This window comes from Pseudorca crassidens, chromosome 4 (assembly GCF_039906515.1).
Source record: "Pseudorca crassidens isolate mPseCra1 chromosome 4, mPseCra1.hap1, whole genome shotgun sequence".
NCBI classification, from domain to species: domain Eukaryota; kingdom Metazoa; phylum Chordata; class Mammalia; order Artiodactyla; family Delphinidae; genus Pseudorca; species Pseudorca crassidens.
The window spans coordinates 110,535,650-110,560,277 of NC_090299.1; the positions used below are offsets into that span (position 1 = coordinate 110,535,650).

Here is a 24,628-nt window from a genome sequence, read left to right on the forward strand (position 1 = left end):
AGGTTCCTCTTGCAGAGTGGTTTTGAAATTGACTAAAGCTTAAGGTAAAACCTTTACTATTGTATCAATACTTGTCCCATGACTTATTTTATCAAATATTTCTAACAAAACAACCACTGATTCTATGCTGTATGAAATAATAACATTCACAGTGCTTTCATACATGTTATCTCATTTGATTCCCATTTGTAGATGAAAACACTCTCCCACCTTTATTCTCAAACATATTTTCCTCTTCTGTTGATAGTGCTGTCAGGCTTTCTGGTTCAGCCCAGGAAGCAGGAATTGATGGATCAAGGTAAAAGTTCCCTCTTGCTGTTGATGCAGGTGATCGATTTGGCCCTGGAACTACCAGTGACCTAGAAGCATCATTCCCTCTTCAAGATGTCCTGGAAAACTACATTTACTACTTTCAGAGTGTTCATGAAAGCATTGAGCCAACCCATGATATTTTCAGTTTTTATGTAAGTGATGGAAACAGTCGATCAGAAATCCACAGCATCAACATCACCATCGAGGTAAAGACTTTGGAAGTTGGATAAGTTGGGCTTTGACCACAATATCGCACCATTAGATAGCTTTCTGTGAACTCAAAAGCAAAGAAGATTGGGTTTGACCTTGAACTTTAGAGGTCAGTTTTTAAAATATAACCCTGACCTTTAGGAAACTTGTAGAATTAAGGCTGGCATTTGGGGATGGTCTGACTTGGAAATCAGAATTTCCATTTCAGAGTAAAGTCTATCTGTTCTGTGTGAAAACAGTTTGTGAGGGTCAGACAGAGAAACCTTGCCAGTCTCATATTAGGTGAAAAACAACATATGCTTATTTTTCCCTGAAATTATTGTATGTGGTTCTATGTGCATACTTGCCTTTTCTTATATTTTTTAGTGCATTTATTCATTACACTGTAACATGAAAGAAATGTGTTTCTCGTTGCTGTGTTTATTCTCATTTGAGCAACTACATAGGCTTGCTCTGTCACCCCAGGGAGAGAGAGAAAAGATAAAAATCAGAATGGAATGCCCTCTGCCTTGAGAAAATAAAACAGGGCACTCTCGGCGCCCTTCAGGGACAGTGGATGAGGGGTGCTGCCACGAGGATGGGGGGGTCAAGGAGATGTCTTTAGACACCCACAGTTTCAAATATGTGTCCTCCTACAGGTACTGTGCCATGCTTAGGCTTCTAAGACTGTTCTGATTTCAAATAATGTGCCCTTTTATCCCCCAAATATACTTGTCTAACCACACGTCCGTATTTTTGGTCTGGAAAATGTCATCCTTGTACCTATGGAAAATACCTGAGAAGATTTCTGTAGCATGTCCATCGGTGTCTTTTCAAGGGGATATTTGGTTTGTGTGACCTGCTCGCCTTTCAACCTAACCATTTTGAGTGGGAATTAAAGATGGTGACATATTAGATACAAACTACTATGCATAAATAAACACCAAGGACCTACTGTATAGCACAGGGAACTATATCCAGTATCTCATAATGATCTATAATAGAAAATAATCTGAAAAAATATATCTATATAACTGAACCTCTTTGCTGTATACCTGAAACTAACACAACTATATTTTAATAATAATAACAATAAAAGACAGTGACACGTTACATGCTATTTCGGTAGTGAAAGTTAATGTGGTGGTGTTACTTTCTCTGAATAATGCATGTTATTTTTTTCTTCTTAAACCAGTATCTGTGTGAGACCTAATATTTTATGCTTTAATCAGAGGAAGAATGACGAGCCTCCCAGGATGACCTTGCGGCCCCTTGGCGTGCAGCTGAGCTCGGGAGTGGTGATAAGCAATTCTTCTTTGAGCCTGCAGGACCTGGACACTCCAGATAACGAGCTGACTTTTGTATTGACAAAAAAGCCTGGCCATGGTAGGACACAACTGCTATGGGAAGCTTCTTAATTGAGGTGCCTGATGGGTTACTAGAATAAACACATAGATTTCAGCCGATCGTTCCTCTGCCTTGCTGGTGTGTAGTCCGTTCTTTGCATCAAAGTATAATCAAATTCACAGCTAGCTAATGTTCTTTGGGCTCACAGTAGACTCTGGTTGCTCTGAAAGCCTGAATCCTGGGTAATTGGTGTCGCTGAAATTCAATTTCAGCTGTTTTCTTGCTTTCTTACGTAACCTCAGGCAAAACAAGTTTTCAGAATCTGCACATCCTCTTCTCAGAGGATGATTTCATCATTGCTTGATCATCCTGGGCCATTGCATGCAAGGAACAGCATAGCAGCCTTGAAATTAATCGCAAAAGGTGTTCCCTTCAGATTAGAGGCGTGGTAGACGTCTTTATGAGCTTGTTCCTTTTGCAAAGAAAACACTTTTCCTGATTAAACCAGAAGTTTAGAAAACCACCATGGGACTCTTCTACGTACTTCTTTTCTAAGTGCCATCCCCCTAGTATTAGCTAAAGCTCTGCAACTTTCTTCTCCCAAGTGGTATCTTACTCCATCCCAATGGCTATTGGCCTTTTGAAGATGAAACTGTTGTTGATGGAGAGCTGGCAGGGGGGAGGTTGTTGGTCATTGCATTTTAGCTTGCCTTCATCCACTTTCACTTTCTTTAATGAGGCACTTTAACTGCCCCTTTGTGGTACACATGACCTTGAAAACAGAAAAATATGCCTCAGCCCAAAGATGCTTAGTGTCTTTCTGAATTTAAAAGGAATTTAAAACGTATTCCTCTCTCCCACCCCAGATGCCCCAGACAGAAGGCAGCAAGTGGAGAGTGCTATTTTCACCTTGCAGAAGGTGAAAATAAGGTTTAGATAATGAAGTGAGTTTGAATTCATGGAGAGAGATTTGATTCCTAAGCCACCATATTACTGTATCCATCTGTGTCTCCTTAAGAGGTTTTTAACCAGGAAAAGCAGAACTTTGTCTTCTTTATTTGGAGATGAGGCCATAGAGCAGCGCCCTGTACTGCTATGTAAAATGCTGATTTGTTGGTCATTTATTTATGTGCCACCATGAGCCTCTGAGGGGCTTGGCATTCTACCCAGGCTCAAGCAGTTGACAAAATCAGACAATGTTTTGGTGTCATATATACTCTACCATTGTTTCTTTCTTTCTTTTTTTCGCTTCCTTCCTAGGTCATCTGCTCCGGAGGCAAACTACTTCTGAGCCTCTGGAGAATGGGAGGGTTTTGGTCCAGGGCTCGTCCTTCACCTACCAGGATATCCTGGCCGGGCTGGTTGGGTACCTGCCTGGTGGTCCTGGTGTGGCAGTGGATGAGTTCCGGTTCTCCCTCACTGATGGACTCCACACAGACACAGGGAGGATGGAGATATACATAGAGCTGCCTACAGATGACACCCCCCACTTGGCTGTAAACCAAGGCCTCCAGCTGTCAGCAGGTACCACAGGGATGGAAGAGAGTGGCCGTGGTTTCTTCTTTGTTGGTGTGCAGTACTTCCTTCCATATCAGCTCAGCTCTGTGGGAGGATCTTGAACTGGGTGTGCAGAATCTGGGGAGACTAGTGCTGGGGAGAACTGTTGTTTTGGGGACACTAAGAGTTGTGAGTGACAAATGTGAAACCTCTGAAGTTCTTTGGACCTCTGTCTGTGAGTTTGAGAAAAGATTGAGAAAAGCTTATAGTATTCCCAAGGTCCACAAAAATCTTCATCTATCCAACTACTCGTAGGCCCAGGTCTCTTAGAACATTGCTACTACCCAACCCCATGGAAACAAACAACAAAATCTAGTAGGATTTTCAAGATGCTTATTAAAAAAAAAAAAAAAAAGAAAGAAAGGCATGGAGGGGCAATTGGGAAGTCATCATTGCACCAAGAGAGATTATGTAAATAATTGAGAACCATTAGATACGGTGTTCTAGGGTCTAATGTTCACAATTTTACTTATGGATAAGCAACACTGAAGGACCTGTGACACATGTCAGTCTTGGAGTCAGTTTGCAGTAGAGAGTTACTTAGAGAGTGGGCTTTTTTCCACAGAGCATCTGTGTCCCACTGGAGTTCCGTTTGCTTGTTTATTCTTAGTTTCATATGTATTTTGTAGTGGAAAATATATGGTATAATGGTATTTGAAAATTTGGAGATTCCCAAAGGTCTCAAGTATTAGCTCTGGGACTTAACTTTGCCCTATTTACAAGCTAATAAGTTATCCTCTTACTGTTTCATGGATGCTGGTAGAAGACACGAGATTCCTTGGTCAGAGACAAAGTACTTGAGACAGCACAGCAGGCAGCATTGCCAAGAGCAATTTTGCATCTATTCGCAATGCCCTTCAAGTCCCATGGGGGTGATGCGGAGGGCCCGGATGAATACCTCCGTATGCAGTGTAATGCATTACAGAAGAGGAACACTGAGCTTGGGGAGCTCCCCGTGTTATAGTAGCGATAAGCAAGCCTGATCTTTGTCCCAGAGGAAGATGTCACCTCATCCCTCAGGGTTACTCGCAGAGAATGGCCTGAGTAATGAGTGGTCAGGCCCTGCCTTCTTGGCGTTACCCAGCAAGAACATGCAGGGACACTCAGGGCCCATGGTGGGTTGCCACTCCAAACACTAGGATGTATTACACATGAGTGACTAGGACCTACTTTATCAGAATTTACTATTTTTAACGTGAGAAAATGGCTGGAGAGAAAAGCAAGGGGGAAGACCCTGAGAAGACGTGTTTTCCAGGAGACAGTGCCTTGTCTCCATCCCCAACACCTGTGCAAGCCTTCCAGGGCCCAGCGCTCAGGTCTCCCTGCTCTGTAACCCTCACCATATATTCTGTCTTGAGGAAAAATGATTCTGACTGTTCAGTCTGAGAGGGCAACAGATATGTTTGTGAGTTTATGTAAAGCTGTTTTTTTATGATTTGGTGATCCTTAAGTAAATAAATTAGGTCCAAGCAGGTTTCATCATAGGTCTGGGAATCCTTTATATCACAGAACTAGGAGTTATTACATAGATCTAGATACTAACTGAAAGGTCACTGGCATAGGGCAAGCACTGGTAGAGAGTGAAAGTGGATCATAAGAGAAAAGGGGCTCAGGTCTAAACTCAAGGGGTGATTGGCAAATTGGGAAGTTGGGACTATTCACTTATGGAAATTAAAGTTTATTCAGCTGGAAACAGAAGGGCAGGCAGCTGATACTTCCTTAGACCGGGGAGTGTGTGTTAATTTAGTCTCCAGTCTCCTAAAATCATTTGACATCCTATTCAAAAGCAATGATGGGGAATGACCTAATCGATCCCATTCTCTTCCAGGGTCCGTAGCACCCATCACAGAACAGCACTTGAAAGTGACAGATACTGACTCAGGTGACCATCAGGTGATGTACATCTTGAAGGAAGATCCTGGTGCAGGGCGCCTGCAGTTGGTAAAGCATGACAGCCTGGAGCAAATCTCCGTTAAAGGCCCCGTCCAAAGTTTCACCCAGGCTGACATCAGCCAAGGTCAGCTGCTTCTCTTCTGCCAACCCAGACTTCCAGAAACTCCACCCCCAGTAGTCAAATGAGAGATAAGTGCCTGGTAGCCTATGGCAGCAAACTGAGCACTTTTGTTTTGAATTAAGAGCTGAGTTATAGCTTCATTTATTCTTTCTTGTCTCCTCAATTTTTTTGGTTTTGCAAAAAAACTCTCCTTCTTGGCTAAGATGTGTTCATGCTTTCACATAGCATTGATGAAATTGGGGGCTATTATAGACGAAAAAATCATTTTGACTTGCTATGATGCTAAAAATGTGTGTGAGAGAGAGAGGAAAAAGAAGTGAATTGGGATGGATTAAGGTGAAAATTATGCCTGCCTGAGGGGAACAATTTATATCTCTTTCCAGCTCCCCAAAGAGCACAAGTTAATGAACTAAGCAAAATGGAAGGGCATAAATTGGAGCTGCCTGAGGGAGATTACATAGCTCATCCCTCATCCCATAGCTCCAGAAAATTACATTTCCTCATCCCATAGCTCCAGGAAATGCTGATGTAATGTAAAAGCATAAATGTTAAATGCTACATAGTTACCGTACAGTGTTTTCAGGGGTAAAAAAGGAAAGAAAGTTATATATTTGGGAGGAAAGTAATCCAGCTTCATGTCATGATGTGCAGTTCCATTTAGAGGTGGAAATGTGTCCCCCTAGGAGCGGAAGGTCCCGTCTGCCCTAACGCCCAAAACTGATAGCAGCCAAAATCTCATTAGACATGTTTAGTGAAGGAAGTGGAATAAGTCCTTAATTTTTCCATGCCTCAGTGTCCCTTTTTAAAATATGAGAGCAGCACCTCTCCCTAGATGTTTGGCTATCTTTTCATTGCTAGGTACTTACAAGTGACGCTGTGGGTTAACAAAAATGTAATATATTGCATTTTTCCCTTTGGATCCATTTGACTTCTAGGTAGAGTTCATTTATTGTGTTCATCTATTTCTTTGTTGGTTGGTTATATCTGGTGTCTTTCCTATAATGAATTAAGGCTGTACTGGGAAATGGGAGCGACAGCTTCTGGGAGAATGTGGGCTGCAGCTCTCTGTCCTCTTGCCCTGTGACATGGATATTTAACAGGGTCACACCAATGACGTGGGTCTGGTCAGTGCACATTTTCCACGTGGGCAGTTTTGCTGATCTAGTTATTCATGAGACTTCTTTAGAGTCTTCCACAGACACCAAGCCTCAACTGTAAGCAATGCTACTTGCTACTTAGGATGGTTTTATCATGATGGAGTCATTGATGATGAGGGAGTTGCTAGTGGGAGATGAAAGGGAGGAAATGAAAATATTAGATTAAAACGTCAAAAGCAATGTCTAATTGAGAAGGGGTTAATTGATTCACTGGTGTGAATACCAACTGAATTCTCACCTGACATTTCAGAAATAAGGGCAGAAAACACTAATAGCAAATTTTGATTTTCTTGTCCTTGTTACAGGCCACGTAGAATACAGTCATGGGAAAGGAGAATCTGGCGGGAGCTTTGCTTTTAAATTTGATGTGGTTGATGGAGAAGGCAACAAATTGATCGGCCAGTCATTTTCCATCAGTGTTTTGGGTAAGGGGGCACTGGGTTTCTAAAAGTCCTCCAGCAGTTCTGAGGTCATGTGGTGCACACTGTGCTCACCTTGAGGCTTGAGCCTTTCCTTTAGGTGCTCATGTGGAAACCTGGAATCATATCCTGTCTGTTGTGCGAGGCCGTGGCTCCTTGATACGCTCTCTGAGGGACAGGCCTGGAGACTATTCTGATCTTACCCCTGGACACCAGGCCCAGAATTGAAGAAAGGAGGCTAAAAATGATCCCATTTCAAATCACTCTTTCTGATATTTTCAGAAGACAAATCCCCACCAGTCATCACCACCAATAAAGGGCTGGTCTTGGATGAAAACTCGATGAAGAAAATCACCACTCTGCAGCTCTCTGCCACTGACCAGGAGACGGAGCCTGCAGAACTGATCTACAGAATCACCAGAGAGCCCCAGCTGGGCCACCTGGAACACACAGCATCACCAGGTAAGCCCATCATCTCTGACTTCATCCAACCAAAAGCTGGCATTTAGGAAGTGCTGGGGGCAGCCACACTACGTGTACACACTCACCTTGAATCTGCCTTTGTTAGTATTTACTTTTGGCATCACTAGTTCTGACCATTATATACTGCCTTGCATTATACTTACAACAAAGTATGCTCAGTAATTGCTTACTGGAAGTTGAATTAAAAATTACACTTTGATATAAACAGTCTTGGCTCCATAACTGGAATTCAGCAAATAGCAAGTGAGCATGCATGTTGAGTAAGACCTTGGTTTAGCTGCTACAGAGGAAAAAAAATAAAAGGTAAATAAGATATAACCACAACCTTTAGAGTCCTCTATTGGATAAGATAAGGAACCTCTGCATGTAATCATACACAAGGGAAGAAGATAGCAGGTATTTTAAGAACTGTATAAACCTGCTATCATAGGAGTTCAAACGTGAAAGAGGCTGCATCGGGTGTGAAGGTGCAAAGCGGTGGCATTTAACAGTGCACTTGAAAGATAGAATTTGGGCTGACAGAAATTGTGTTATTTCCAGAGATACGAACAGCATGTGGGCACATTCCAAAAATTATGAGAGGGCCAGTAATCCCTATTTAATTCAATAGGCAATAGGGAGCCACTGCAGAATTATGAACCGGGAGGGGAAGTGAAATTCATCTAGTGTCCAACAGGATGAACTGAAAGAAAAAGGAGGCAGTGCCCTTGGGTAGGAAGTTTCTCATTTGGCCAGATGCAAGCTAGTGAGGCTTCACGTGGAGGGGCAGCCGTGGGAATAGTAAGGTGAGAATAATATAAGAGATTATTCCTGGTACCTCGTAAGTATCCAGTAAACAGTAGATGGCAGAAGGAAGGAAGGAAGCAGTTAATTTCAGGAGGAGAACCTATAGAACCTGGCAGCTTGATTGGATGTGAGGGATAAGAGATATTTGCTGAATAAACAACCTAAAGGTAGAATTGTCTTTATTTGGTCCATCATAGAAGAAATGTCAGCTTGCAGGAAATTTAGATCATTGTTTTCTTTGGATTTCAGGTTACAGATTCTTCATTCATTCAACCACGGAAATAGCAAAACAGAGAAAGTACTTGCCCTGACGCTGGGAATCAGATAGTAAGCAAACAAGCAAGCAAATATATCATATGTCAATGGTGATGAGTTAGGGGGTGAAATGAGGGCGTTCTTGGGGTGCAGGGAGCAAGGAGGCGAGGGAAGGCCTCCCTAACAATAAGATGACGTATGAGCAGAGATCTGAACAAAGTGAGGGAGCCAGCCATGCCGACATGTAAAGGAAAGAGCATTCCAGACAGGGGATTGGCGAGTGTCAACATCCTGAGGTGGGATCAGCCAGGCCTATCACATTCCAGATGCAGCAAGGAGACCAGTATGGCTGGGGCGCAGTGAGCTGGGGAGAGAGTGGAGATGCATGGAGGACCGCACTGGAGGGGGAGCCAGTGGGGGTGAATGTGTCTGGGTCCAGCGTGATGGTGGAGGAGGGAGTTATGTGTATGGTGGGAGGGCATGGGGAAGGATGGACAGATTGGCCAAAATTCCTAATGCAAATTAAAGCCAGTGCCCTCCCGTTTTGTCCCAGAGTTCCTGGGGACGGTATGCAGATCAGCACTCCCCAGACCTTGGCTGCATGAGGTACCTGATAAATCATTCATGAGCTAATTGCTCCTGCCAGAATTCTGTCAGGTTGCTGATTACATCTCTCCAAAGATGAAAGGGCAGACTCTTGGCTGTTGTGTTGGGCAACTGCATTTACACTGCACAGAGCTCCAAAAGGCCCGGAGCTTCACGCAGGGCACTGCCAGCTGCTGGTAAGTCCCAGCCCTGGCTCTTCTCTGACCCCCAGGCTGAGTCCTGTGTGAGGCTGCCCCAAATTCGCTTTTTCTCTTTTTACAGTCTCAGCCTTCACTGGGCTTAAATCCTGGACACCAAGACCAGGCCAGCACTGCTCAGGGTACCACCCATAGGGGATCACACTTCTCCCTCCTCTTGGGAAAGCAGCCTCCCGAAACAGAGGGAGGGGCGCGTCCTTCACCTGCCCTTTCCCACCAGGCTTGACTACCTAATCCACATTCTCTCCCACCCCCACCATTTCTTCTCCATCCTCCTGTTTCTAGAGATTCTAAGTAGACCAGATAGGAAGATCTTGACTCTTGGGGGCCCCTCTCCATCTCTAATGGAGCAGGGCTTCCCTGCCCCTCCCACACTATCAGCCCCGCTGTCCTTTCTATAGCATTTAGTCAGCATTCTCTCCTTCCCTGTGTCTCCTAAGTGGAACTGTATTCATGAATTCAGTTCTTTTGAAATGTCAAAGCTCTCCCTTCAGAGGAAGTCCATGCTGATTATGGGTCACCCTTTCTGAAGGCAGCTGGCTACAGCTTGGAGAAAAGCACCTCACCCCGTTTGTCTCCATGGGTGAGGATGGGTCTGCTAGGAGCTGAGGCTGGGCTGGAGCCTGTTTCCAAGAAGAGCAGAACAGCTTCTAGACCAGTGTCTCTAGTGCAAGCACTGAGATATTTGGGGACTGGATGCCTCTGGGAATTATCATTTGCCACCAGTGCTTGCAGACATCCTCTTGATGGTTAACTATGAAGTGTACTTAGCCTTATGCCATCTCTCTTAGTCAGCTGATTGTGATTGTTGTCTTTAGATAGAAAAGGTGTGAAGGTCCTCTTTTCCCCTCAAGGCGTCACAGGGAGCCATGTGTCCATGGGAACCGTGCGGAAGACAGACACGAACCTCCTCCCACAGAGGAGAGCCACGTGAGGCTCTAGTCCCTGTGTGGGCTCTTGGCAAGGTTGAGGGCCCACACCCTCATGTCAGTGACCCTAAGGACCCTCTTATTCTTGGGAAATTAGAGTAAGGAGTTATATTATCAGGATAGAAGGTAAGCTGCTGGAACAAAGAGACTGCAAAATACAGTACCTTCCACAAGAACTTTATTTTTGCTCCCAGCAAAATCCAGAGGCAGGTGGCCCAGAATGTACTGTCATCATCCCCCAACCAGCAGCCAGGGAGGGCGCCCACATCCATTTCTTTTCCAGGAGTATTACTGGAAGAACCCATATCCTTTTTTTTTTTAAGTCATCATTTTTTTTTTAACATCTTTTTTGGAGTACAATTGCTTTACAATGGTGTGTTAGTTTCTGCTGCGTAACAAAGTGAGTCAGCTATACATATACATATATCTCCATATCCCCTCCCTCTTGCGTCTCCCTCCCACCCTCCCTAGCACACCCCTCTAGGTGCTCACAAAGCACCGAGCTGATCTCCCCTTGCGATGCAACTGCTTCCCAGTAGCTATCTATTTTACATTTGGTAGAGTATATATGTCAGTGCCACTCTCTTACTTTGTCCCGGTTACCCTTCCCCCTCCCCGTCTCCTCAAGTCCATTCTCTACGTCTGTGTCTTTACTCCTCTTCTGCCCCTAGGTTCTTCAGAACCTTATTTTTTTCTTTTTTAGATTCTATTTATGTACTAGCATACAATATTTGTCTTTCTCTTTCTGACTTACTTCACTCTGTATGACAGACTCTACGTCCATCCACCTCACTACAAATAACTCAATTTCATTTCGTTTTATGGCTGGGTAATATTCCATTGTATATATGTGCCACATCTTCTTTATCCATTCATCTGTTGACGGACACTTAGGTTGCTTCCTGGCTATTGTAAGCAGTGCTGCAGTGAATATTGTGGTGCATGACTCTTTTTGAATTGTGGTTTTCTCAGGGTATATGCCCAATACTGGGATTGCTGAGTCATATGGTAGTTCTATTTTTAGTTTTGTAAGGAACCTCCATACTGTTCTCCATAGTGGCTGTATCAATTTACCTTCCCACCAATAGTGCAAGAGGGTTCCCTTTTCTCCACACTCTCTCCAGCATTTATTGTTTGTAGTCTTTTTGATGATGGCCATTCTGACCGGCGTGAGGTGATACCTCATTGATTAGTGATGTTGAGCATCCTTTCATGTGTTTGTTGGCAATCTGTATATCTTCTTTGGAGAAATGTCTATTTAGGTCTTCTGCCCATTTTTGGATTAGGTTGCTTATTTTTTGGATATTGAGCTACATGAGATGCTTGTATATTTTGAAGATTAATCCTTTGTCAGTTGCTTCATCTGCAAATATTTTCTCCCATTCTGAGGGTTGTCTTTCGTCTTCTTTATGGTTTCCTTTGCTGTGCAAAAGCTTTTAAGTTTCATCAGGTCCCATTTATTATTTTTTATTTTTATTTCCATTTCTCTAAGAGGTGGCTCAAAAAGGGTCTGGCTGTGATTTATGTCATATAGTGTTCTGTCTGTGTTTTCCTCGAAGAGTTTTATAGTGTCTGGCCGTACATTTAGGTCTATAATCCTTTTGTATACAGAGTTAAGGAGTGTTCTAATTTCATTCTTTTACATGTAGTTATACAGTTTTTCCAGCACCACTTATTGAAGAGGCTGTCTTTTCTCTTTTGTATATTCTTGCCTCCTTTATCAAAGATAAGGTGACCATATGTGTGGGGGTTTATCTCTGGGCTTTCTATCCTGTTCCATTGATCTATATTCTGTTTTTGTGCCATACCATACTGGCTTGATTACTGTAGCTTTGTAGTATAGTCTGAAGTCCAGGAGCCTGATTCCTCCAGGTCTGTTTTTCTTTCTAGAGATTGCTTTGGCTATTTGGGGTCTGTTGTGTTTCCATACAAATTGTGAATTTTTTTGTCCTAGTTCTGTGAAAAATGCCATTGGTAGTTTGACAGGGATTTCATTGAATCTGTACATTGCTTTGGGTAGTAGAGTCATTTTCACTATGTTGATTCTTCCAATCCAAGAACATGGTATATCTCTCCATCTGTTTGTATCGTCTTTAATTTCTTTCATCAGTGTCTTATAGTTTTCTGCATACAGGTCTTTTGTCTCCTTAAGTAGGTTTATTCCTAGGTATTTTATTCTTTTTGTTACAGTGGTAAATGGGAGTGTTTCCTTAATTTCTCTTTCAGATTTCTCATCATTAGTGTACAGGAATGCCAGAGATTTCTGTGCATTAATTTTGTATCCTGCTACTTTACCAAATTCATTGATTAGCTCTAGTAGTTTTCTCTTAGCATCTTTAGGATTCTCTATGTATAGTATCATGTCATCTGCAAACAGTGACAGTTTTACTTCTTCTTTTCCGATTTGGATTCCTTTTATTTCTTTTTCTTCTCTGACTGCTGTGGCTAAAACTTCCAAAACTGTATTGAATAATAGTGGTGAGAGTGGGCAACCTTGTCTTGTTCCTGATGTTAGTGGAAATGGTTTCAGTTTTTCACCATTGAGAACGATGTTGGTTGTGCGTTTGTCATATAGGGCCTTTATTATGTTGAGGTAAATACCATATATGCCTACTTTCTGGAGGGTTTCTGTCATAAATGGGTGTTGAATTTGCTCGAAAGATTTTTCTGCATCTATTGAGATAATCATATGGTTTTTCTCCTTCAGCTTGCTAATATGGTTTATCACATTGATTGATTTGCGTATATTGAAGAATCCTTGCATTCCTGGGATAAAACCCAGTTGATCACGGTGTATGATCCTTTTGATGTGCTGTTGTATTCTGTTTGCTAGTATTTTGTTGAGGATTTTTGCATCTATGTTCATCAGTGATATTAGCCATAGTTTTCATTCTTTGTGACATCTTGTCTGGTTTTGGTATCAGGCTGATGGTGGCCTCGTAGAATGAGTTTGGGAGTGTTCCTCCCTCTGCTATATTTTGGAAGAGTTTGAGAAGGATAGCTGTTAGCTCTTCTCTAAATGTTTGATACAATTCACCTATGAAGCCATCTGGTCCTGGGCTTTTATTTGTTGGAAGATTTTTAATCGCAGTCTCAATTTCATTGCTTGTGATTGGTCTGTTTATATTTTCTATTTCTTCCTGGTTCAGTCTCAGAAGATTGTGCTTTTCTAAGAATTTGTCCATTTCTTCCAGGTTGTCCATTTTATTGGCATAGAGTTGCTTGTAGTAATCTCTCATGATCCTTCGTATTTCTGCAGTGTCAGTTGTTACTTCACCTTTTTCATTTCTAATTCTGTTGATTTGAGTCCTCTCCCTTTTTTCTTGATGAGTCTGGCTAATGGTTTATCAATTTTGTTTATCTTTTCAAAGGACCAGCTTTTAGTTTTATTGATCTTTGCTATCATTTCCTTCATTTCTTTTTCATTTATTTCTGATCTGGTCTTTATGATTTCTTTCCTTCTGCTAATTTTTTGGGGTTTTTGTTCTTCTTCTCTAGTTGCTTTAGGTATATGGTTAGGTTGTTTATTTGAGATTTTTCTTGTTTCTAGAGGTAGGATGGTATTGCTGTAAACTTCCCTCTTAGAACTGCTTTTGCTGCATCCCATAGGTTTTGGGTCATCGTGTTTTCATTGTCATTTTTTTCTAGGTATTTTTTGATTTCCTCTATGTTTTCTTCAGTGATCTCTTGATTATTTAGTAGTGTATTGTTTAGTGTCCATGTGTTTGTATCTTTTACAGTTTCTTTCCTGTAATTGATATCTAGTCTTATAGCATTGTGGTCGGAAAAGATACTTGATATGATTTCAATTTTCTTAAATTTACCAAGGCTTAATTTGTGACCCAATATAGGATCTATCCTGGAGAGTGTTCCATGAGCACTTGAGAAGAAACTGTATTCTGTTGTTTTTGGATGGAATGTCCTATAAATATCAATTAAGTCCATCTTGTCTAATGTGTCATTTGAAGCTTGTGTTTCCTTATTTATTTTCATTTTGGATGATCTGTCCATTGGTGAAGTGGGGTGTTAAAGTCCCCCACTATAACTGTGTTACTGTCAATTTCCCCTTATATGGCTGTTAGCATTTGCCTTATGTACTGAGGTGCTTCTATGTTGAGTGCATAAATATTTACAATTGTTTATCTTCTTCTTGGATTGATCACTTGATCATTATGTAGTGTCCTTCTTTGTGGCTTGTAATAATCCTTATTTTAAAGTCTATTTTGTCTGATATGAGAATTGCTACTCCAGCTTTCTTTTGATTTCCATTTGCATGGAATATCTTTTTCCATCCCCTCACTTTCAGTCTGTATGTGTCCCTAGGTCTGAAGTGGGTCTCTTGTAGACAGCGTATATACAGTCTTGTTTTTTTATCCATTCAGCCAGTCTGTGTCTTTTGGTTGGAGCATTTAATCCATTTACATTTAAGGTAATTATCAATATGTATGTTCCTATTACCAGTTTCTTAATTGTTTGGGTTTGTTATTGTAGGTCCTTCCTTCTCTTGTGTTTCCTGCCTAGAGAAGTTCCTTTAGCACTTGTTGTAAAGCTGGTTTGGTGGTGCTGAATTCTCTTAGCTTTTGCTTGTCTGTAAAGATTTTAATTTCTCCGTCAAATCTGAATGAGATCCTTGCTGGGTAGAGTAATTTTGGTTGTAGGTCTTTCCCTTTGATCAGTTTAATTATGTCCTGCAACACCATTCTGGGTTGCAGCATTTCTGCTGAAAGATCAGCTGTTAACCTGATGGGGATTCCCTTATATGTTATTTGTAGCTTTTCCCTTGCTGTTTGTAAGATTTTTTCTTTGTATTTAATTTTTGATAGTTTGATTAATATGTGTCTTGGATCTCCAAAGAAGATGTACAGTTTACCAACAAACACATGAAAGAATGCTCAACATCACTAATCATTAGAGAAATGCAAATCAAAACTACAATGAGGTATCACCTCACACCAATCAGAATGGCCATCATCAAAAAATCTACAAATAATAAATGCTGGAGAGGGTGTGGAGAAAAGGGAACCCTCTTACACTGTTGGTGGGAATGTAAATTGATATAGCCACTATGGAGAACAGAATGGAGGTTCCTTAAAAAACTAAAAATAGAACTACCATACAACCCAGCAATCCCACTACTGGGCATATACCCTGAGAAAACCATCATTCAAAAAGAGTCATGTACCACAATGTTCATTGCAGCTCTATTTACAGTAGCCAGGATATGGAAGCAACCTAAGTGTCCATTGACAGATGAATGGATAAAGAAGATGTGGCACATATATACAATGGAATATTACGCAGCCATAAACAGAAATGAAATTGAGTTATTTGTAGTGAGGTAGATGGACCTAGAGTTTGTCATACAGAGTGAAGTAAGTCAGAAAGAGAAAAACAAATACCGTATGTTAACACATATATATGGAATCTAAAGAAAAGAAAAAAAATGGTTCTGAACAACCTAGGAGCAGGACTGGAATAAAGACACAGACCTACTAGAGAATGGACTTGAGGACATGGGGAGGGGGAAGGATAAGCTGGGATGAAGTGAGAGAGTGGCCTGGACAAATATACAGTACCAAGTGTAAAATAGCTAGCTAGTGGGAAGAAGCCAGATAGCACAGAGAGGTCAGCTGGGTGCTTTGTGACCACCCAGAGGGGTGTGCTAGGGAGAGTGGGAGAGAGACGCAAGAGGGAGGAGATATGGGGATATATGTATATGTATAGCTGTTTCACTTTGTTATAAAGCAGAAAGTAACACACCAGTGTAAAGCAATTATACTCCAATAAAGATGTTAAAAAATACATATATGTATGTCTTGGTGTGTTTCTCCTTGGATTTATCCTGTATGGGACTCTCTGTTCTTCCTGGCCTTGATTGACTATTTCCTTTCCCATATTAGGGAAGTTTTCATCTATAATCTCTTCAAATATTTTCTCAGTCCCTTTCGTTTTCTCTTCTTCTTCTGGAACCCCTATAATTCGAATGTTGATGCGTTTAATGTTGTCCCAGAGGTCTCTGAGGCTGTCCTCAGTTCTTTTCATTCTTTTTCTTGATTCTGCTCTGAAGTAGTTATTTCCACTATTTTATCTTCCAGGCCACTTACCTGTTCTTCTGCCTGAGTTATTCTGCTATTGATTCCTTGTAGAGAATTTTTAATTTCATTTATTGTGTTGTTCATCATTGTTTCTTTGCTCTTTCATTCTTCTAAGTCCTTGTGAAATGTTCCTTGTATTTTCTCCATTCTATTTCCACGATTTTGGATCATCTTTACTATCATTGCTCTGAATTCTTTTTCAGGTAGACTGCCTATTTCCTCTTCATTTGTTTGTTCTGGTGGGTTTTTATCTTGCTCCTTCATCTGCTGTGTATTTCTCTGTCTTCTCATTTTGCTTACTGTGTTTGGGGTCTCCTTTTCACAGGCTGCAGGTTCATAGTTCTTGTTGTTTTTGGTGTCTGCCCCCAGTGGGTAAGGTTGGTTCAGTGGGTTGTGTAGGCTTCCTGGTGGAGGGGACTAGTGCCTGTGTTCTGGTGGATGAGTCTGGATCTTGTCTTTCTGGTGGGCAGGACCACGTCCAGTGGTGTGTTTTGGGGTGTCTGTGATCTTAGTATGATTTTAGGCAGCCTCTCTGCTAATGTGTGGGGTTGTGTTCCTGTCTTGCTAGTTGTTTGGCATGGGATATCCAGCACTGAATCTTGCTGGTCGTTGAGTGGAGCTGGGTCTTAGTGTTGAGATGGAGTTCTCTGGGAGAGCTCTCTCTGATTGAAATTATGAGGGGCTGGGAGGTCTCTTGTAGACCAATGTCCTGAACTTGGCTCTCCCACCTTAGAGGCTCATGCCTGACACCCGGCCAGAGCACCAAGACCCTGTCAGCCATACAGCTCAGAAGAAAAGGGAGAAAAGAAAAGAAAGAAAAATAAATTTAAGAAATAAAGTTATTGAAATAAAAATACTATTAAAGTAAAAAAGTAATTAAAAAAAAGAACAACCAAACCAATAAACAAATCCACCAATGATAACAAGCGCTAAAAACTATACTAAAAAAAAATGGACAGACAGAACCCTAGGACAAATGGTAAAAGCAAACCTATACAGACAAAATCACACGAAGAAGTATACACATACACACTCACAAAAAGAGAAAAAGGAAAATATATACATATATATATTTTAAAAAGGGAAGAGAGCAACCAAATCAATAAACAAATCTACCAGTGATAATAAGCTCTAAATACTAAACTAAGATAAACATAAAACTAGAAACAAATTAGACACAGAAAGCAAACCCCAAGTCTACAGGTGCTCCCAAAGTCCACTGCCTCAATTTTGGGATGATTTGTTGTCTATTCAGGTACTCCACAGATGCAGGGTACATCAAGTTGATTGTGGAGCTTTAATCCACTGCTCCTCAGGCTGCTGGGAGAGATTTCCCTTTCTCTTGTTTGTTCTCACAGCTCCCAGGGGCTCAGCTTTGGATTTGGCCCCGCCTCTGCGTGTAGGTCGCTGGAGGGCGTCTGTTCTTCGCTCAGACAGGACGGGGTTAAAGGAGCCGCTGATTCGGGAGCTCTGGCTCACTCAGGCCGGCGGGAGGGAGGGGTACGGATGCGGGGCGAGCCTGTGGCGGCAGAGGCCGACGTGACGTTGCACCAGCCTGAGGCGCGTCGTGCGTTCTCCTGGGGAAGTTGTCCCTGGATCCTGGGACCCTGGCAGTGGCGGGCTGCACAGGCTCCCAGGAGGGGAGGTGTGGAGAGTGACCTGTGCTTGCACACAGGCTTTTTGGTGGCGGCAGCAGCAGCCTTAGTGTTTCATGCCCGTCTCTGGTGTCCGCGCTGATAGCTGCGGCTCGTGCCCTTCTCTGGAGCTCGTTCATGCGGTGCTCTGAATCCCCTCTCATCACGCACCCCAAAACAATGGTCTCTTGCCTCTTAGGCAGGTCCAGACTTTTTTCCGGACTCCCTCCTGGCAAGCTGTGGTGCACTAGCCCCTTTCAGGTTGTGTTCACACAGCCAACCCCAGTCCTCTCCCTGGGATCTGACCTCTGAAGCCCGAGCCTCAGCTCCCAGCCCCGACCTGCCCCGGCGGGTGAGCAGACAAGCCTCTCAGGCTGGTGAGTGCTGGTAGGCAGCGATCCTCTGTGCGGGAATCTCTCCACTTTGCCCTCTGCCTCCCTGTTGCTGCGCTCTCCTCCGTGGCTCCGAAGCTTCCCCCTCCTGCCCAGCCCCCATCTCCACCAGTGAAGGGGCTTCCTAGTGTGTGGAAACCTTTCCTCCTTCACAGCTCCCTCCCAGAGGTGCAGGTCCCATCCCTATTCTTTTGTCTCTGTTTTTCCTTTTTCTTTTGCCCTACCCAGGTACGTGGGGAGTTTCTTGCCTTTTGGGAAGCCTGAGGTCTTCTGCCAACATTCCGTAGGTGTTCTGTAGGAGTTGTTCCACATGTAGATGTATTTTTGATGTATTTGTGGGGAGGAAGTTGATCTCCATGTCTTACTCCTCCACCATCTTGAAGGTCCTCCCTCCCATATCCCTTTTGATCACATCCCAGTGGCAAGGATGGAGCTACACAAAGCTGTGAGGTTGCTGGGAAATCTAGACCCTAACTGGGCATCTAGTCACTTAACTACTAGTCAGCAGTTGTATTTTTAAGTAGGGGAGCAGTAATATTGGATTTAGCAATCTCCAGCACACAGTCGTTCTCACCTTCAGGAAACATTTATTGAGTAGCTGCTGCAGGAGAAAGCTTAGATTTTGGAAGTGGGAGACATGTAATATGTGCGAGTGTGTTTCAGTAGTTGTGGCGGCAACATGTGAGAGGATATTAGGAGCCAAGATGCTGTGAGTCCCACCTAAGAGGGGGCTGAGGGTGAGTTAGGAAGGACTTCCCAGAGGTGATGCTTTAGCAGAGGTATTCTTTGGCTTCCTCTTTATCTCAGCCTCTCCATATGGTGACACCAACCAGAATAAGCTGCAGTCAGTGTCTTAGTTTGGGTTCTCCCAAGAGCAGAGGTGTGTTAGTCTGCTAGGGCCACCATCATAGAGCACTGCAGACTGAGAAGCTTAAACAGCAGAAATCTATTGTGTCACAGATCTAGGGGCTGGAAGTCTGAGATCATGGTGTTGGCAGGGTTGGTTCCTCCTGAGGGAAGGCTCTGTTCCAGACCTCTCTCCTGGGCTTGTAGATACCTGTCTTCATGTTCACATGGCATTCTCCCTCTATGTGTATGTCTGTGTCAAACTTTCCCCTTCATCTGCAATGATCCTATTTCCAAATAAGGTCACATGGTGAGGTACTGAGGGTTAGGATGTCAGCGTATGAATATGGGGGGCATAACTCATTCCACAACAGGAGGCTTGAAGAAAATCTGAAGCAGAGAAGCTGAGAATCTCCCACAGCCTGAGCTTGAGATGGGAGCAGACAACAGGCATAGAGCCATCCACAGCTGTGCTGAAAGCCAGGAGGGCCAGGGCGATCTCCTAACATCCCATTAGGAAGGCAGTTTCTTCAAAGATGCTTTTTTCTCAAACCACTTCCCTGACCTGGACTGAACTTTCTCTAATGTGCTAGCCCTCCAGGGGAATTGGAAAAACTGACAGGGTCAATGTGGGTCTCCGTAACACTGCCAGGTACATAGTTTAGCCAGAAGGTTGGTGACTGAAAACACTTTGGATGGGATTAAAAGCCTTCAAGGTATTTCAAACAGTAACTACCTGCTGTGACAGCCAGTAGGGACAATATGTTATTAGAAGCACCATCTTGCAGGTGAGTGAACAACTAAAGTCTTCCAATACCCAATTAGCAACAGCTTAAACAAATTTTTTTAAGTGTACAGAGATTGAAAATCTGTGCTTAATAGGACCTCTTAGATATTAAGTGTAGTGGATGAACTAAATTCATTCACCATATATGTTTTGAGAACCTACTGTGTGCCGGGCACTATTCTAGGTGCGCATTGGTGAAGAAACAACAAAATCTTGTCCTCTTGAAGCTTACCTTATAATGCCACTTGTTACCCTCCTGCACTAAATTATGGATATCACTTAAATGATAATATTAAATACCCCATCAAAATCAATATTTCAGACAAGAAAAAGGTTATAGTCAAAAAATTATTCTATGATTCAATTCAAAAAAATTATAATGGTATTTCAGTGGTAGAACTATGAGTGGTATTGTGATTCTTTACTACTTTCCTGTGTTTTTCACATTTTCTTTAATGGACATGGATCCCTTTTATATTGAAAAAAAAATTAAAGGATAAGGGTGAAATCCAAGAGGCTCCTTGTCTAGCCCAGAAAAGCTAGATAAGTTTTACAAAAAGTACTCCTAACAGAATACAATATATATATATGTATGTATATATATACATACATATATATGTGTGTGTGTGTGTGTATATGTGTGTGTGTGTCATTTCAACATGTAATCACGTAAGAAAAAAAAAAGTACTCCCAGCAGGCCTAAACTGTGGAGGTGGACAACCTTGAGTTCCGGTCTCAGCACTGCTCTCTTATTAGCTGTGTGACCTCAGATAGGTCACATTTCTTTCCTAATTTTATTAGTATCATAATCTAGAAAAATAATGCCAACTTGACCTCCCAGAGCTGTTGAGATAAAAGTCTATATAAGCAAACCTGAAACAGTGTTCTGCACATGGTAGGTACTCAATGTTTGCTACATTGAATTGGGAAAGACCCACTAAGATCAAGCCCAGAGCTCTCATGCACTGCTCGTGGGAATGAAAACATTACTACCACTTTGTAAAATAGTCTGGCAGTTTCCTAAAAAGTTAAGCATACACCTTACGTATATTCCCACCCTCCCACTCTTAGAGATTTACCCAGGAAGAATGAAAACTTATGTCCAGACAAAGACTTGTGCATAAGTGATCATAGCAGCCTTATTTGTAATAGCCCCAAACTGGAAATAACCTAAATGTCCATGAACAGGTAAATGGATAAACAATCTATGCTATAACCATCCAATGGAATACTACTTGGCAATGAAAAGGAATGAACTATTAATACATGCTTCAATATGGATAACTCAAAAACAATTATGCTAAGTGCAAGAAATGCATAAAATAGTATGTACTGTATGATTCTATTTATAAAAAGTTAGAGAAAATACCAACTAACCTATAATGACAGATGACAATTCATTTGCTTCTTTGGGATGGGGTAGGGCACAAGAAAGGGAAGGATGGAAGGATTACAGAGTGTCAGTTAAAAACTTTTGGGGTAATGGATACATTCCTATTTTGACTTACGTGATGGTTTCATGGATGTACCAAAGATAATGAAATAAAAACACTTTAAATATGTATAATTTATTATATGTCAATTTCCCCTCAATAAAAAAATGTTAAAAAATAAAAAGATCAATCCCAGCACTGCCTTCCCAAGAGGAAGGAAGATCTACCACCTTTCTTTTTCTTTTTTTCCCAGTGCTCAAGGTTTTTATTGGGGGACTGGTTACATGGGCACCCTCTACCTAGTACAAACCAAAATTGTAGAATCGCAGAAGGAAAGCAAGTGTTCAGCATAAACCAAATTGTACAAATAATCGAGGCGCAGAGAGTCCCTCTTATCAGTTAGAGTGTAGGCATCCTTCGTCTAGAACATACCAAAATTCCATGTTCCTAGACAGAAGCTGAGAGCCCATCTTGCAAGCTGGCATTTCTGATGGCAGCTATAGGCCTCCTAAGTATGTTAACTTTTTTCTGCCCACTTAACTAATGAGTTCTACCACCTTTCTTAATCAGTCTTAGACTCTCATAAGGGGAACAGTGAGTTAGGTGACCAGTTGACTGTGAGAATCCACACACGTATTTCCCCATGAGCTGTGAGAGTGGATTCACAGCAGGGGAATAGGTTTAAATTTCTCAGTGCAGCCAGTCTGAAGTTATTAAATTTTTAAACAATGGTATGGATTTCTGTCCAGAACCACAAGACAAAACTGTAAGATAGGGGTCGGGGGAGCTACATTTTTTGCCTGTCTAGAGCTGATGTAACAAGCACGAACATAAATATAAAATGCCTCATCAAAAAATGAACACCCTAATATTCAGGAGACTATTTTATCTGGGTGACAAATTTCAGATGATAAAGAGAGCTGCAAATATAAACCACGCTGGTTGATGTGTTTTATTTTTAAGATAAAGCCGTGATATTGATGTCACAGTTAAATGTAAAATAGTCAAAGGAGAATCTCTTTGTTTTTTTTTACAGAAAAGACTAAATGGTTTTGCCAGGATTAACAATGACAAATAATAAATCCCAGGAAGCAGCAAATGAATTTCAGGACCAAAGCAAAGGACTAGATTAAATAGAGGACTACTGTAACACCCAGAATCAGAAAGAGAGAATTTGTGCTGAGGGACTAAAGGATATGATTTTGTTTCAGTCTTGGCTGCCACCAGAGGATGGACCCCAGAAGCCCTAAGATAGAAGCAAGAATTCTAGGTTGTTTTGCTAAATATTGTTGGGCATTTGAAAACATAGAGATATTATTCATTAGTGGGATACTTTGGCATTATTTAAAAATCACATCACTTCAGATTTTTTTTTTTTTTTTTTACTTTTAGAATGACTCTGAAAAAAATTAACAAGTTTTCTCTGTATCATGTTATTAAAAGACACTGGTTTTCTAGGTCATTTTAGAGTTGAGAAAGAATGATTGCTCAAACCTCAAATTCATGCAGTAAGCTTTGTTACTTCCAGCCTGGCCAGAGTGGTATATGAGAAGCTAGAATCATAGATCCAAGAGTGAAAGGGACCTTGAAGAATATCCAAGGACATTATGGGTGCCGGGGATGGTTCACTAGTGACAAAAACAAGGCTGTTTAGCCAAGCCCTATGACTCCAGTGTTTAAATGCTAAGCCATCACACAATATTAAAAATTAGGGCAGGGCTTCCCTGGTGGTGCAGTGGTTGAGAATCCGCCTGCCGATGCAGGGGACGCGGGTTCGTGTCCCGGTCCGGGAGGATCCCACATGCCACGGAGCGGCTGGGCCCGTGAGCCATGGCCGCTGGGCCTGTGCGTCTGGAGCCTGTGCTCCGCAACGGGAGAGGCCACAGCAGTGAGAGGCCCCCGTACCGCAAAAAAAAAAAAAAAAAAAAAAAAATTAGGGCAGGTTTTCAGAAAGGACTACGAGGCTATGGGAGAATATAAAACTTAAGAGCGAGGAGTTTGGGGAATAAGGCAACGGCTCTACCTTTCACAGATTTGACCTGCATACATAAACCCCAAGAGAAAGGAGAATAACATTTATTGAGCACCTGCGGTTACCTTGGCACATAGTAGAAGCCTAGATAATTGAGTTAGCATGTGCTCCCACAGAACATATGCTGTTGTAGGGAAAAAACACACAAGCAACTCTAACCCAAGGTCTCAGAGGGCAGCACGTCAATGCTATAAGAAAACTACAAAGGGCTCTCTCTGGTGAGTGTGCCATTTCCCTCACCCGAGAGGGATGGCTAGCCTCTTGACACCCTTTCTCTGGTTCTGTCGTCTTCTTTTGCTAGGTATCCAGATTAGTTCCTTTACTCAAGCTGACCTCACTTCAGGACGCGTTCAGTATATCCACTCCAGTGAGACCGAGACGCATTCGGATGCCTTCAGTTTTACGCTCTCCGATGGAGTCAACGAGGTGGGTGAGGAACTTGCTTCCCTCCTCGATGGGTATTGATGCAGCGCCATCCTCTTTGATTGGAGGGTGCTGAGCCACCGGTGCCGTGAGAGCTTCATTCCCCTCTGCTCTCAGTCCAGGACAGAGGCAAAGAGAACTCTATCTTGCCAGAGAGAACTCACTTCTGGGTTCCTAGCTGGTCAGTCATGCCAGGAATGGTGTGAAAGGGAATGCAGAGAGCGCCTACCTTCTCCTCGGGTGGGTGCTGGGGACAGGTGACCCACCTGCACTCTTCTGCCATGTAGGTGACTCAGACTTTCCACATTACTCTTCGCCCTGTGGATGACTCGCTGCCCGTTGTACAGAACTTGGGGATGCGGGTACAGGAAGGTGTGAGGAAGACCATCACAGAGTTTGAGCTCAAGGCGGTAGATGCAGACACAGAGGTAAGAGTCCTCCCCTGGGTTGTCCGGCCGAATGAGAGGCTGATCTAGTGGCATCTATTGCTTTGCGACAGTGCATTCTGAGGGTGGGGTGGGATGGTGAGTGTAGTGCAAGCATCCTTGAAGGATTAAAAACTAGAACATACCATGGCCTGCTGGAGAAGAGAAACTAAATACATTTGAAATCAAGTTGTTTTTCAACCCTTTCTGAAACCCTAAATACATTTATTCTTTCCTATGATTACGTGCAACAATCATTTTAACATGCTGATTTTTGTTATGATCCACAGAAAATTAGGTAGATGACATT

At 42.4% G+C, this 24,628-nt stretch overlaps 1 protein-coding gene across 2 annotated transcripts in view; it reads left to right on the forward strand.

Moving 5' to 3' along the window:
* The window catches only part of FRAS1 (Fraser extracellular matrix complex subunit 1), a 464,864-nt gene that overhangs the window by 371,656 nt on the left and 68,580 nt on the right, over positions 1–24,628 (forward strand). For both annotated transcript variants that reach the window (XM_067736345.1, XM_067736344.1), the window contains exons 42-49: positions 328–518; positions 1,734–1,887; positions 3,109–3,372; positions 5,234–5,422; positions 6,882–7,001; positions 7,278–7,457; positions 23,772–23,896; positions 24,181–24,321. In XM_067736345.1, coding sequence (XP_067592446.1) covers positions 328–518; positions 1,734–1,887; positions 3,109–3,372; positions 5,234–5,422; positions 6,882–7,001; positions 7,278–7,457; positions 23,772–23,896; positions 24,181–24,321 — 1,364 coding nt within the window. The remainder of the gene's footprint in view (positions 1–327; positions 519–1,733; positions 1,888–3,108; positions 3,373–5,233; positions 5,423–6,881; positions 7,002–7,277; positions 7,458–23,771; positions 23,897–24,180; positions 24,322–24,628) is intronic.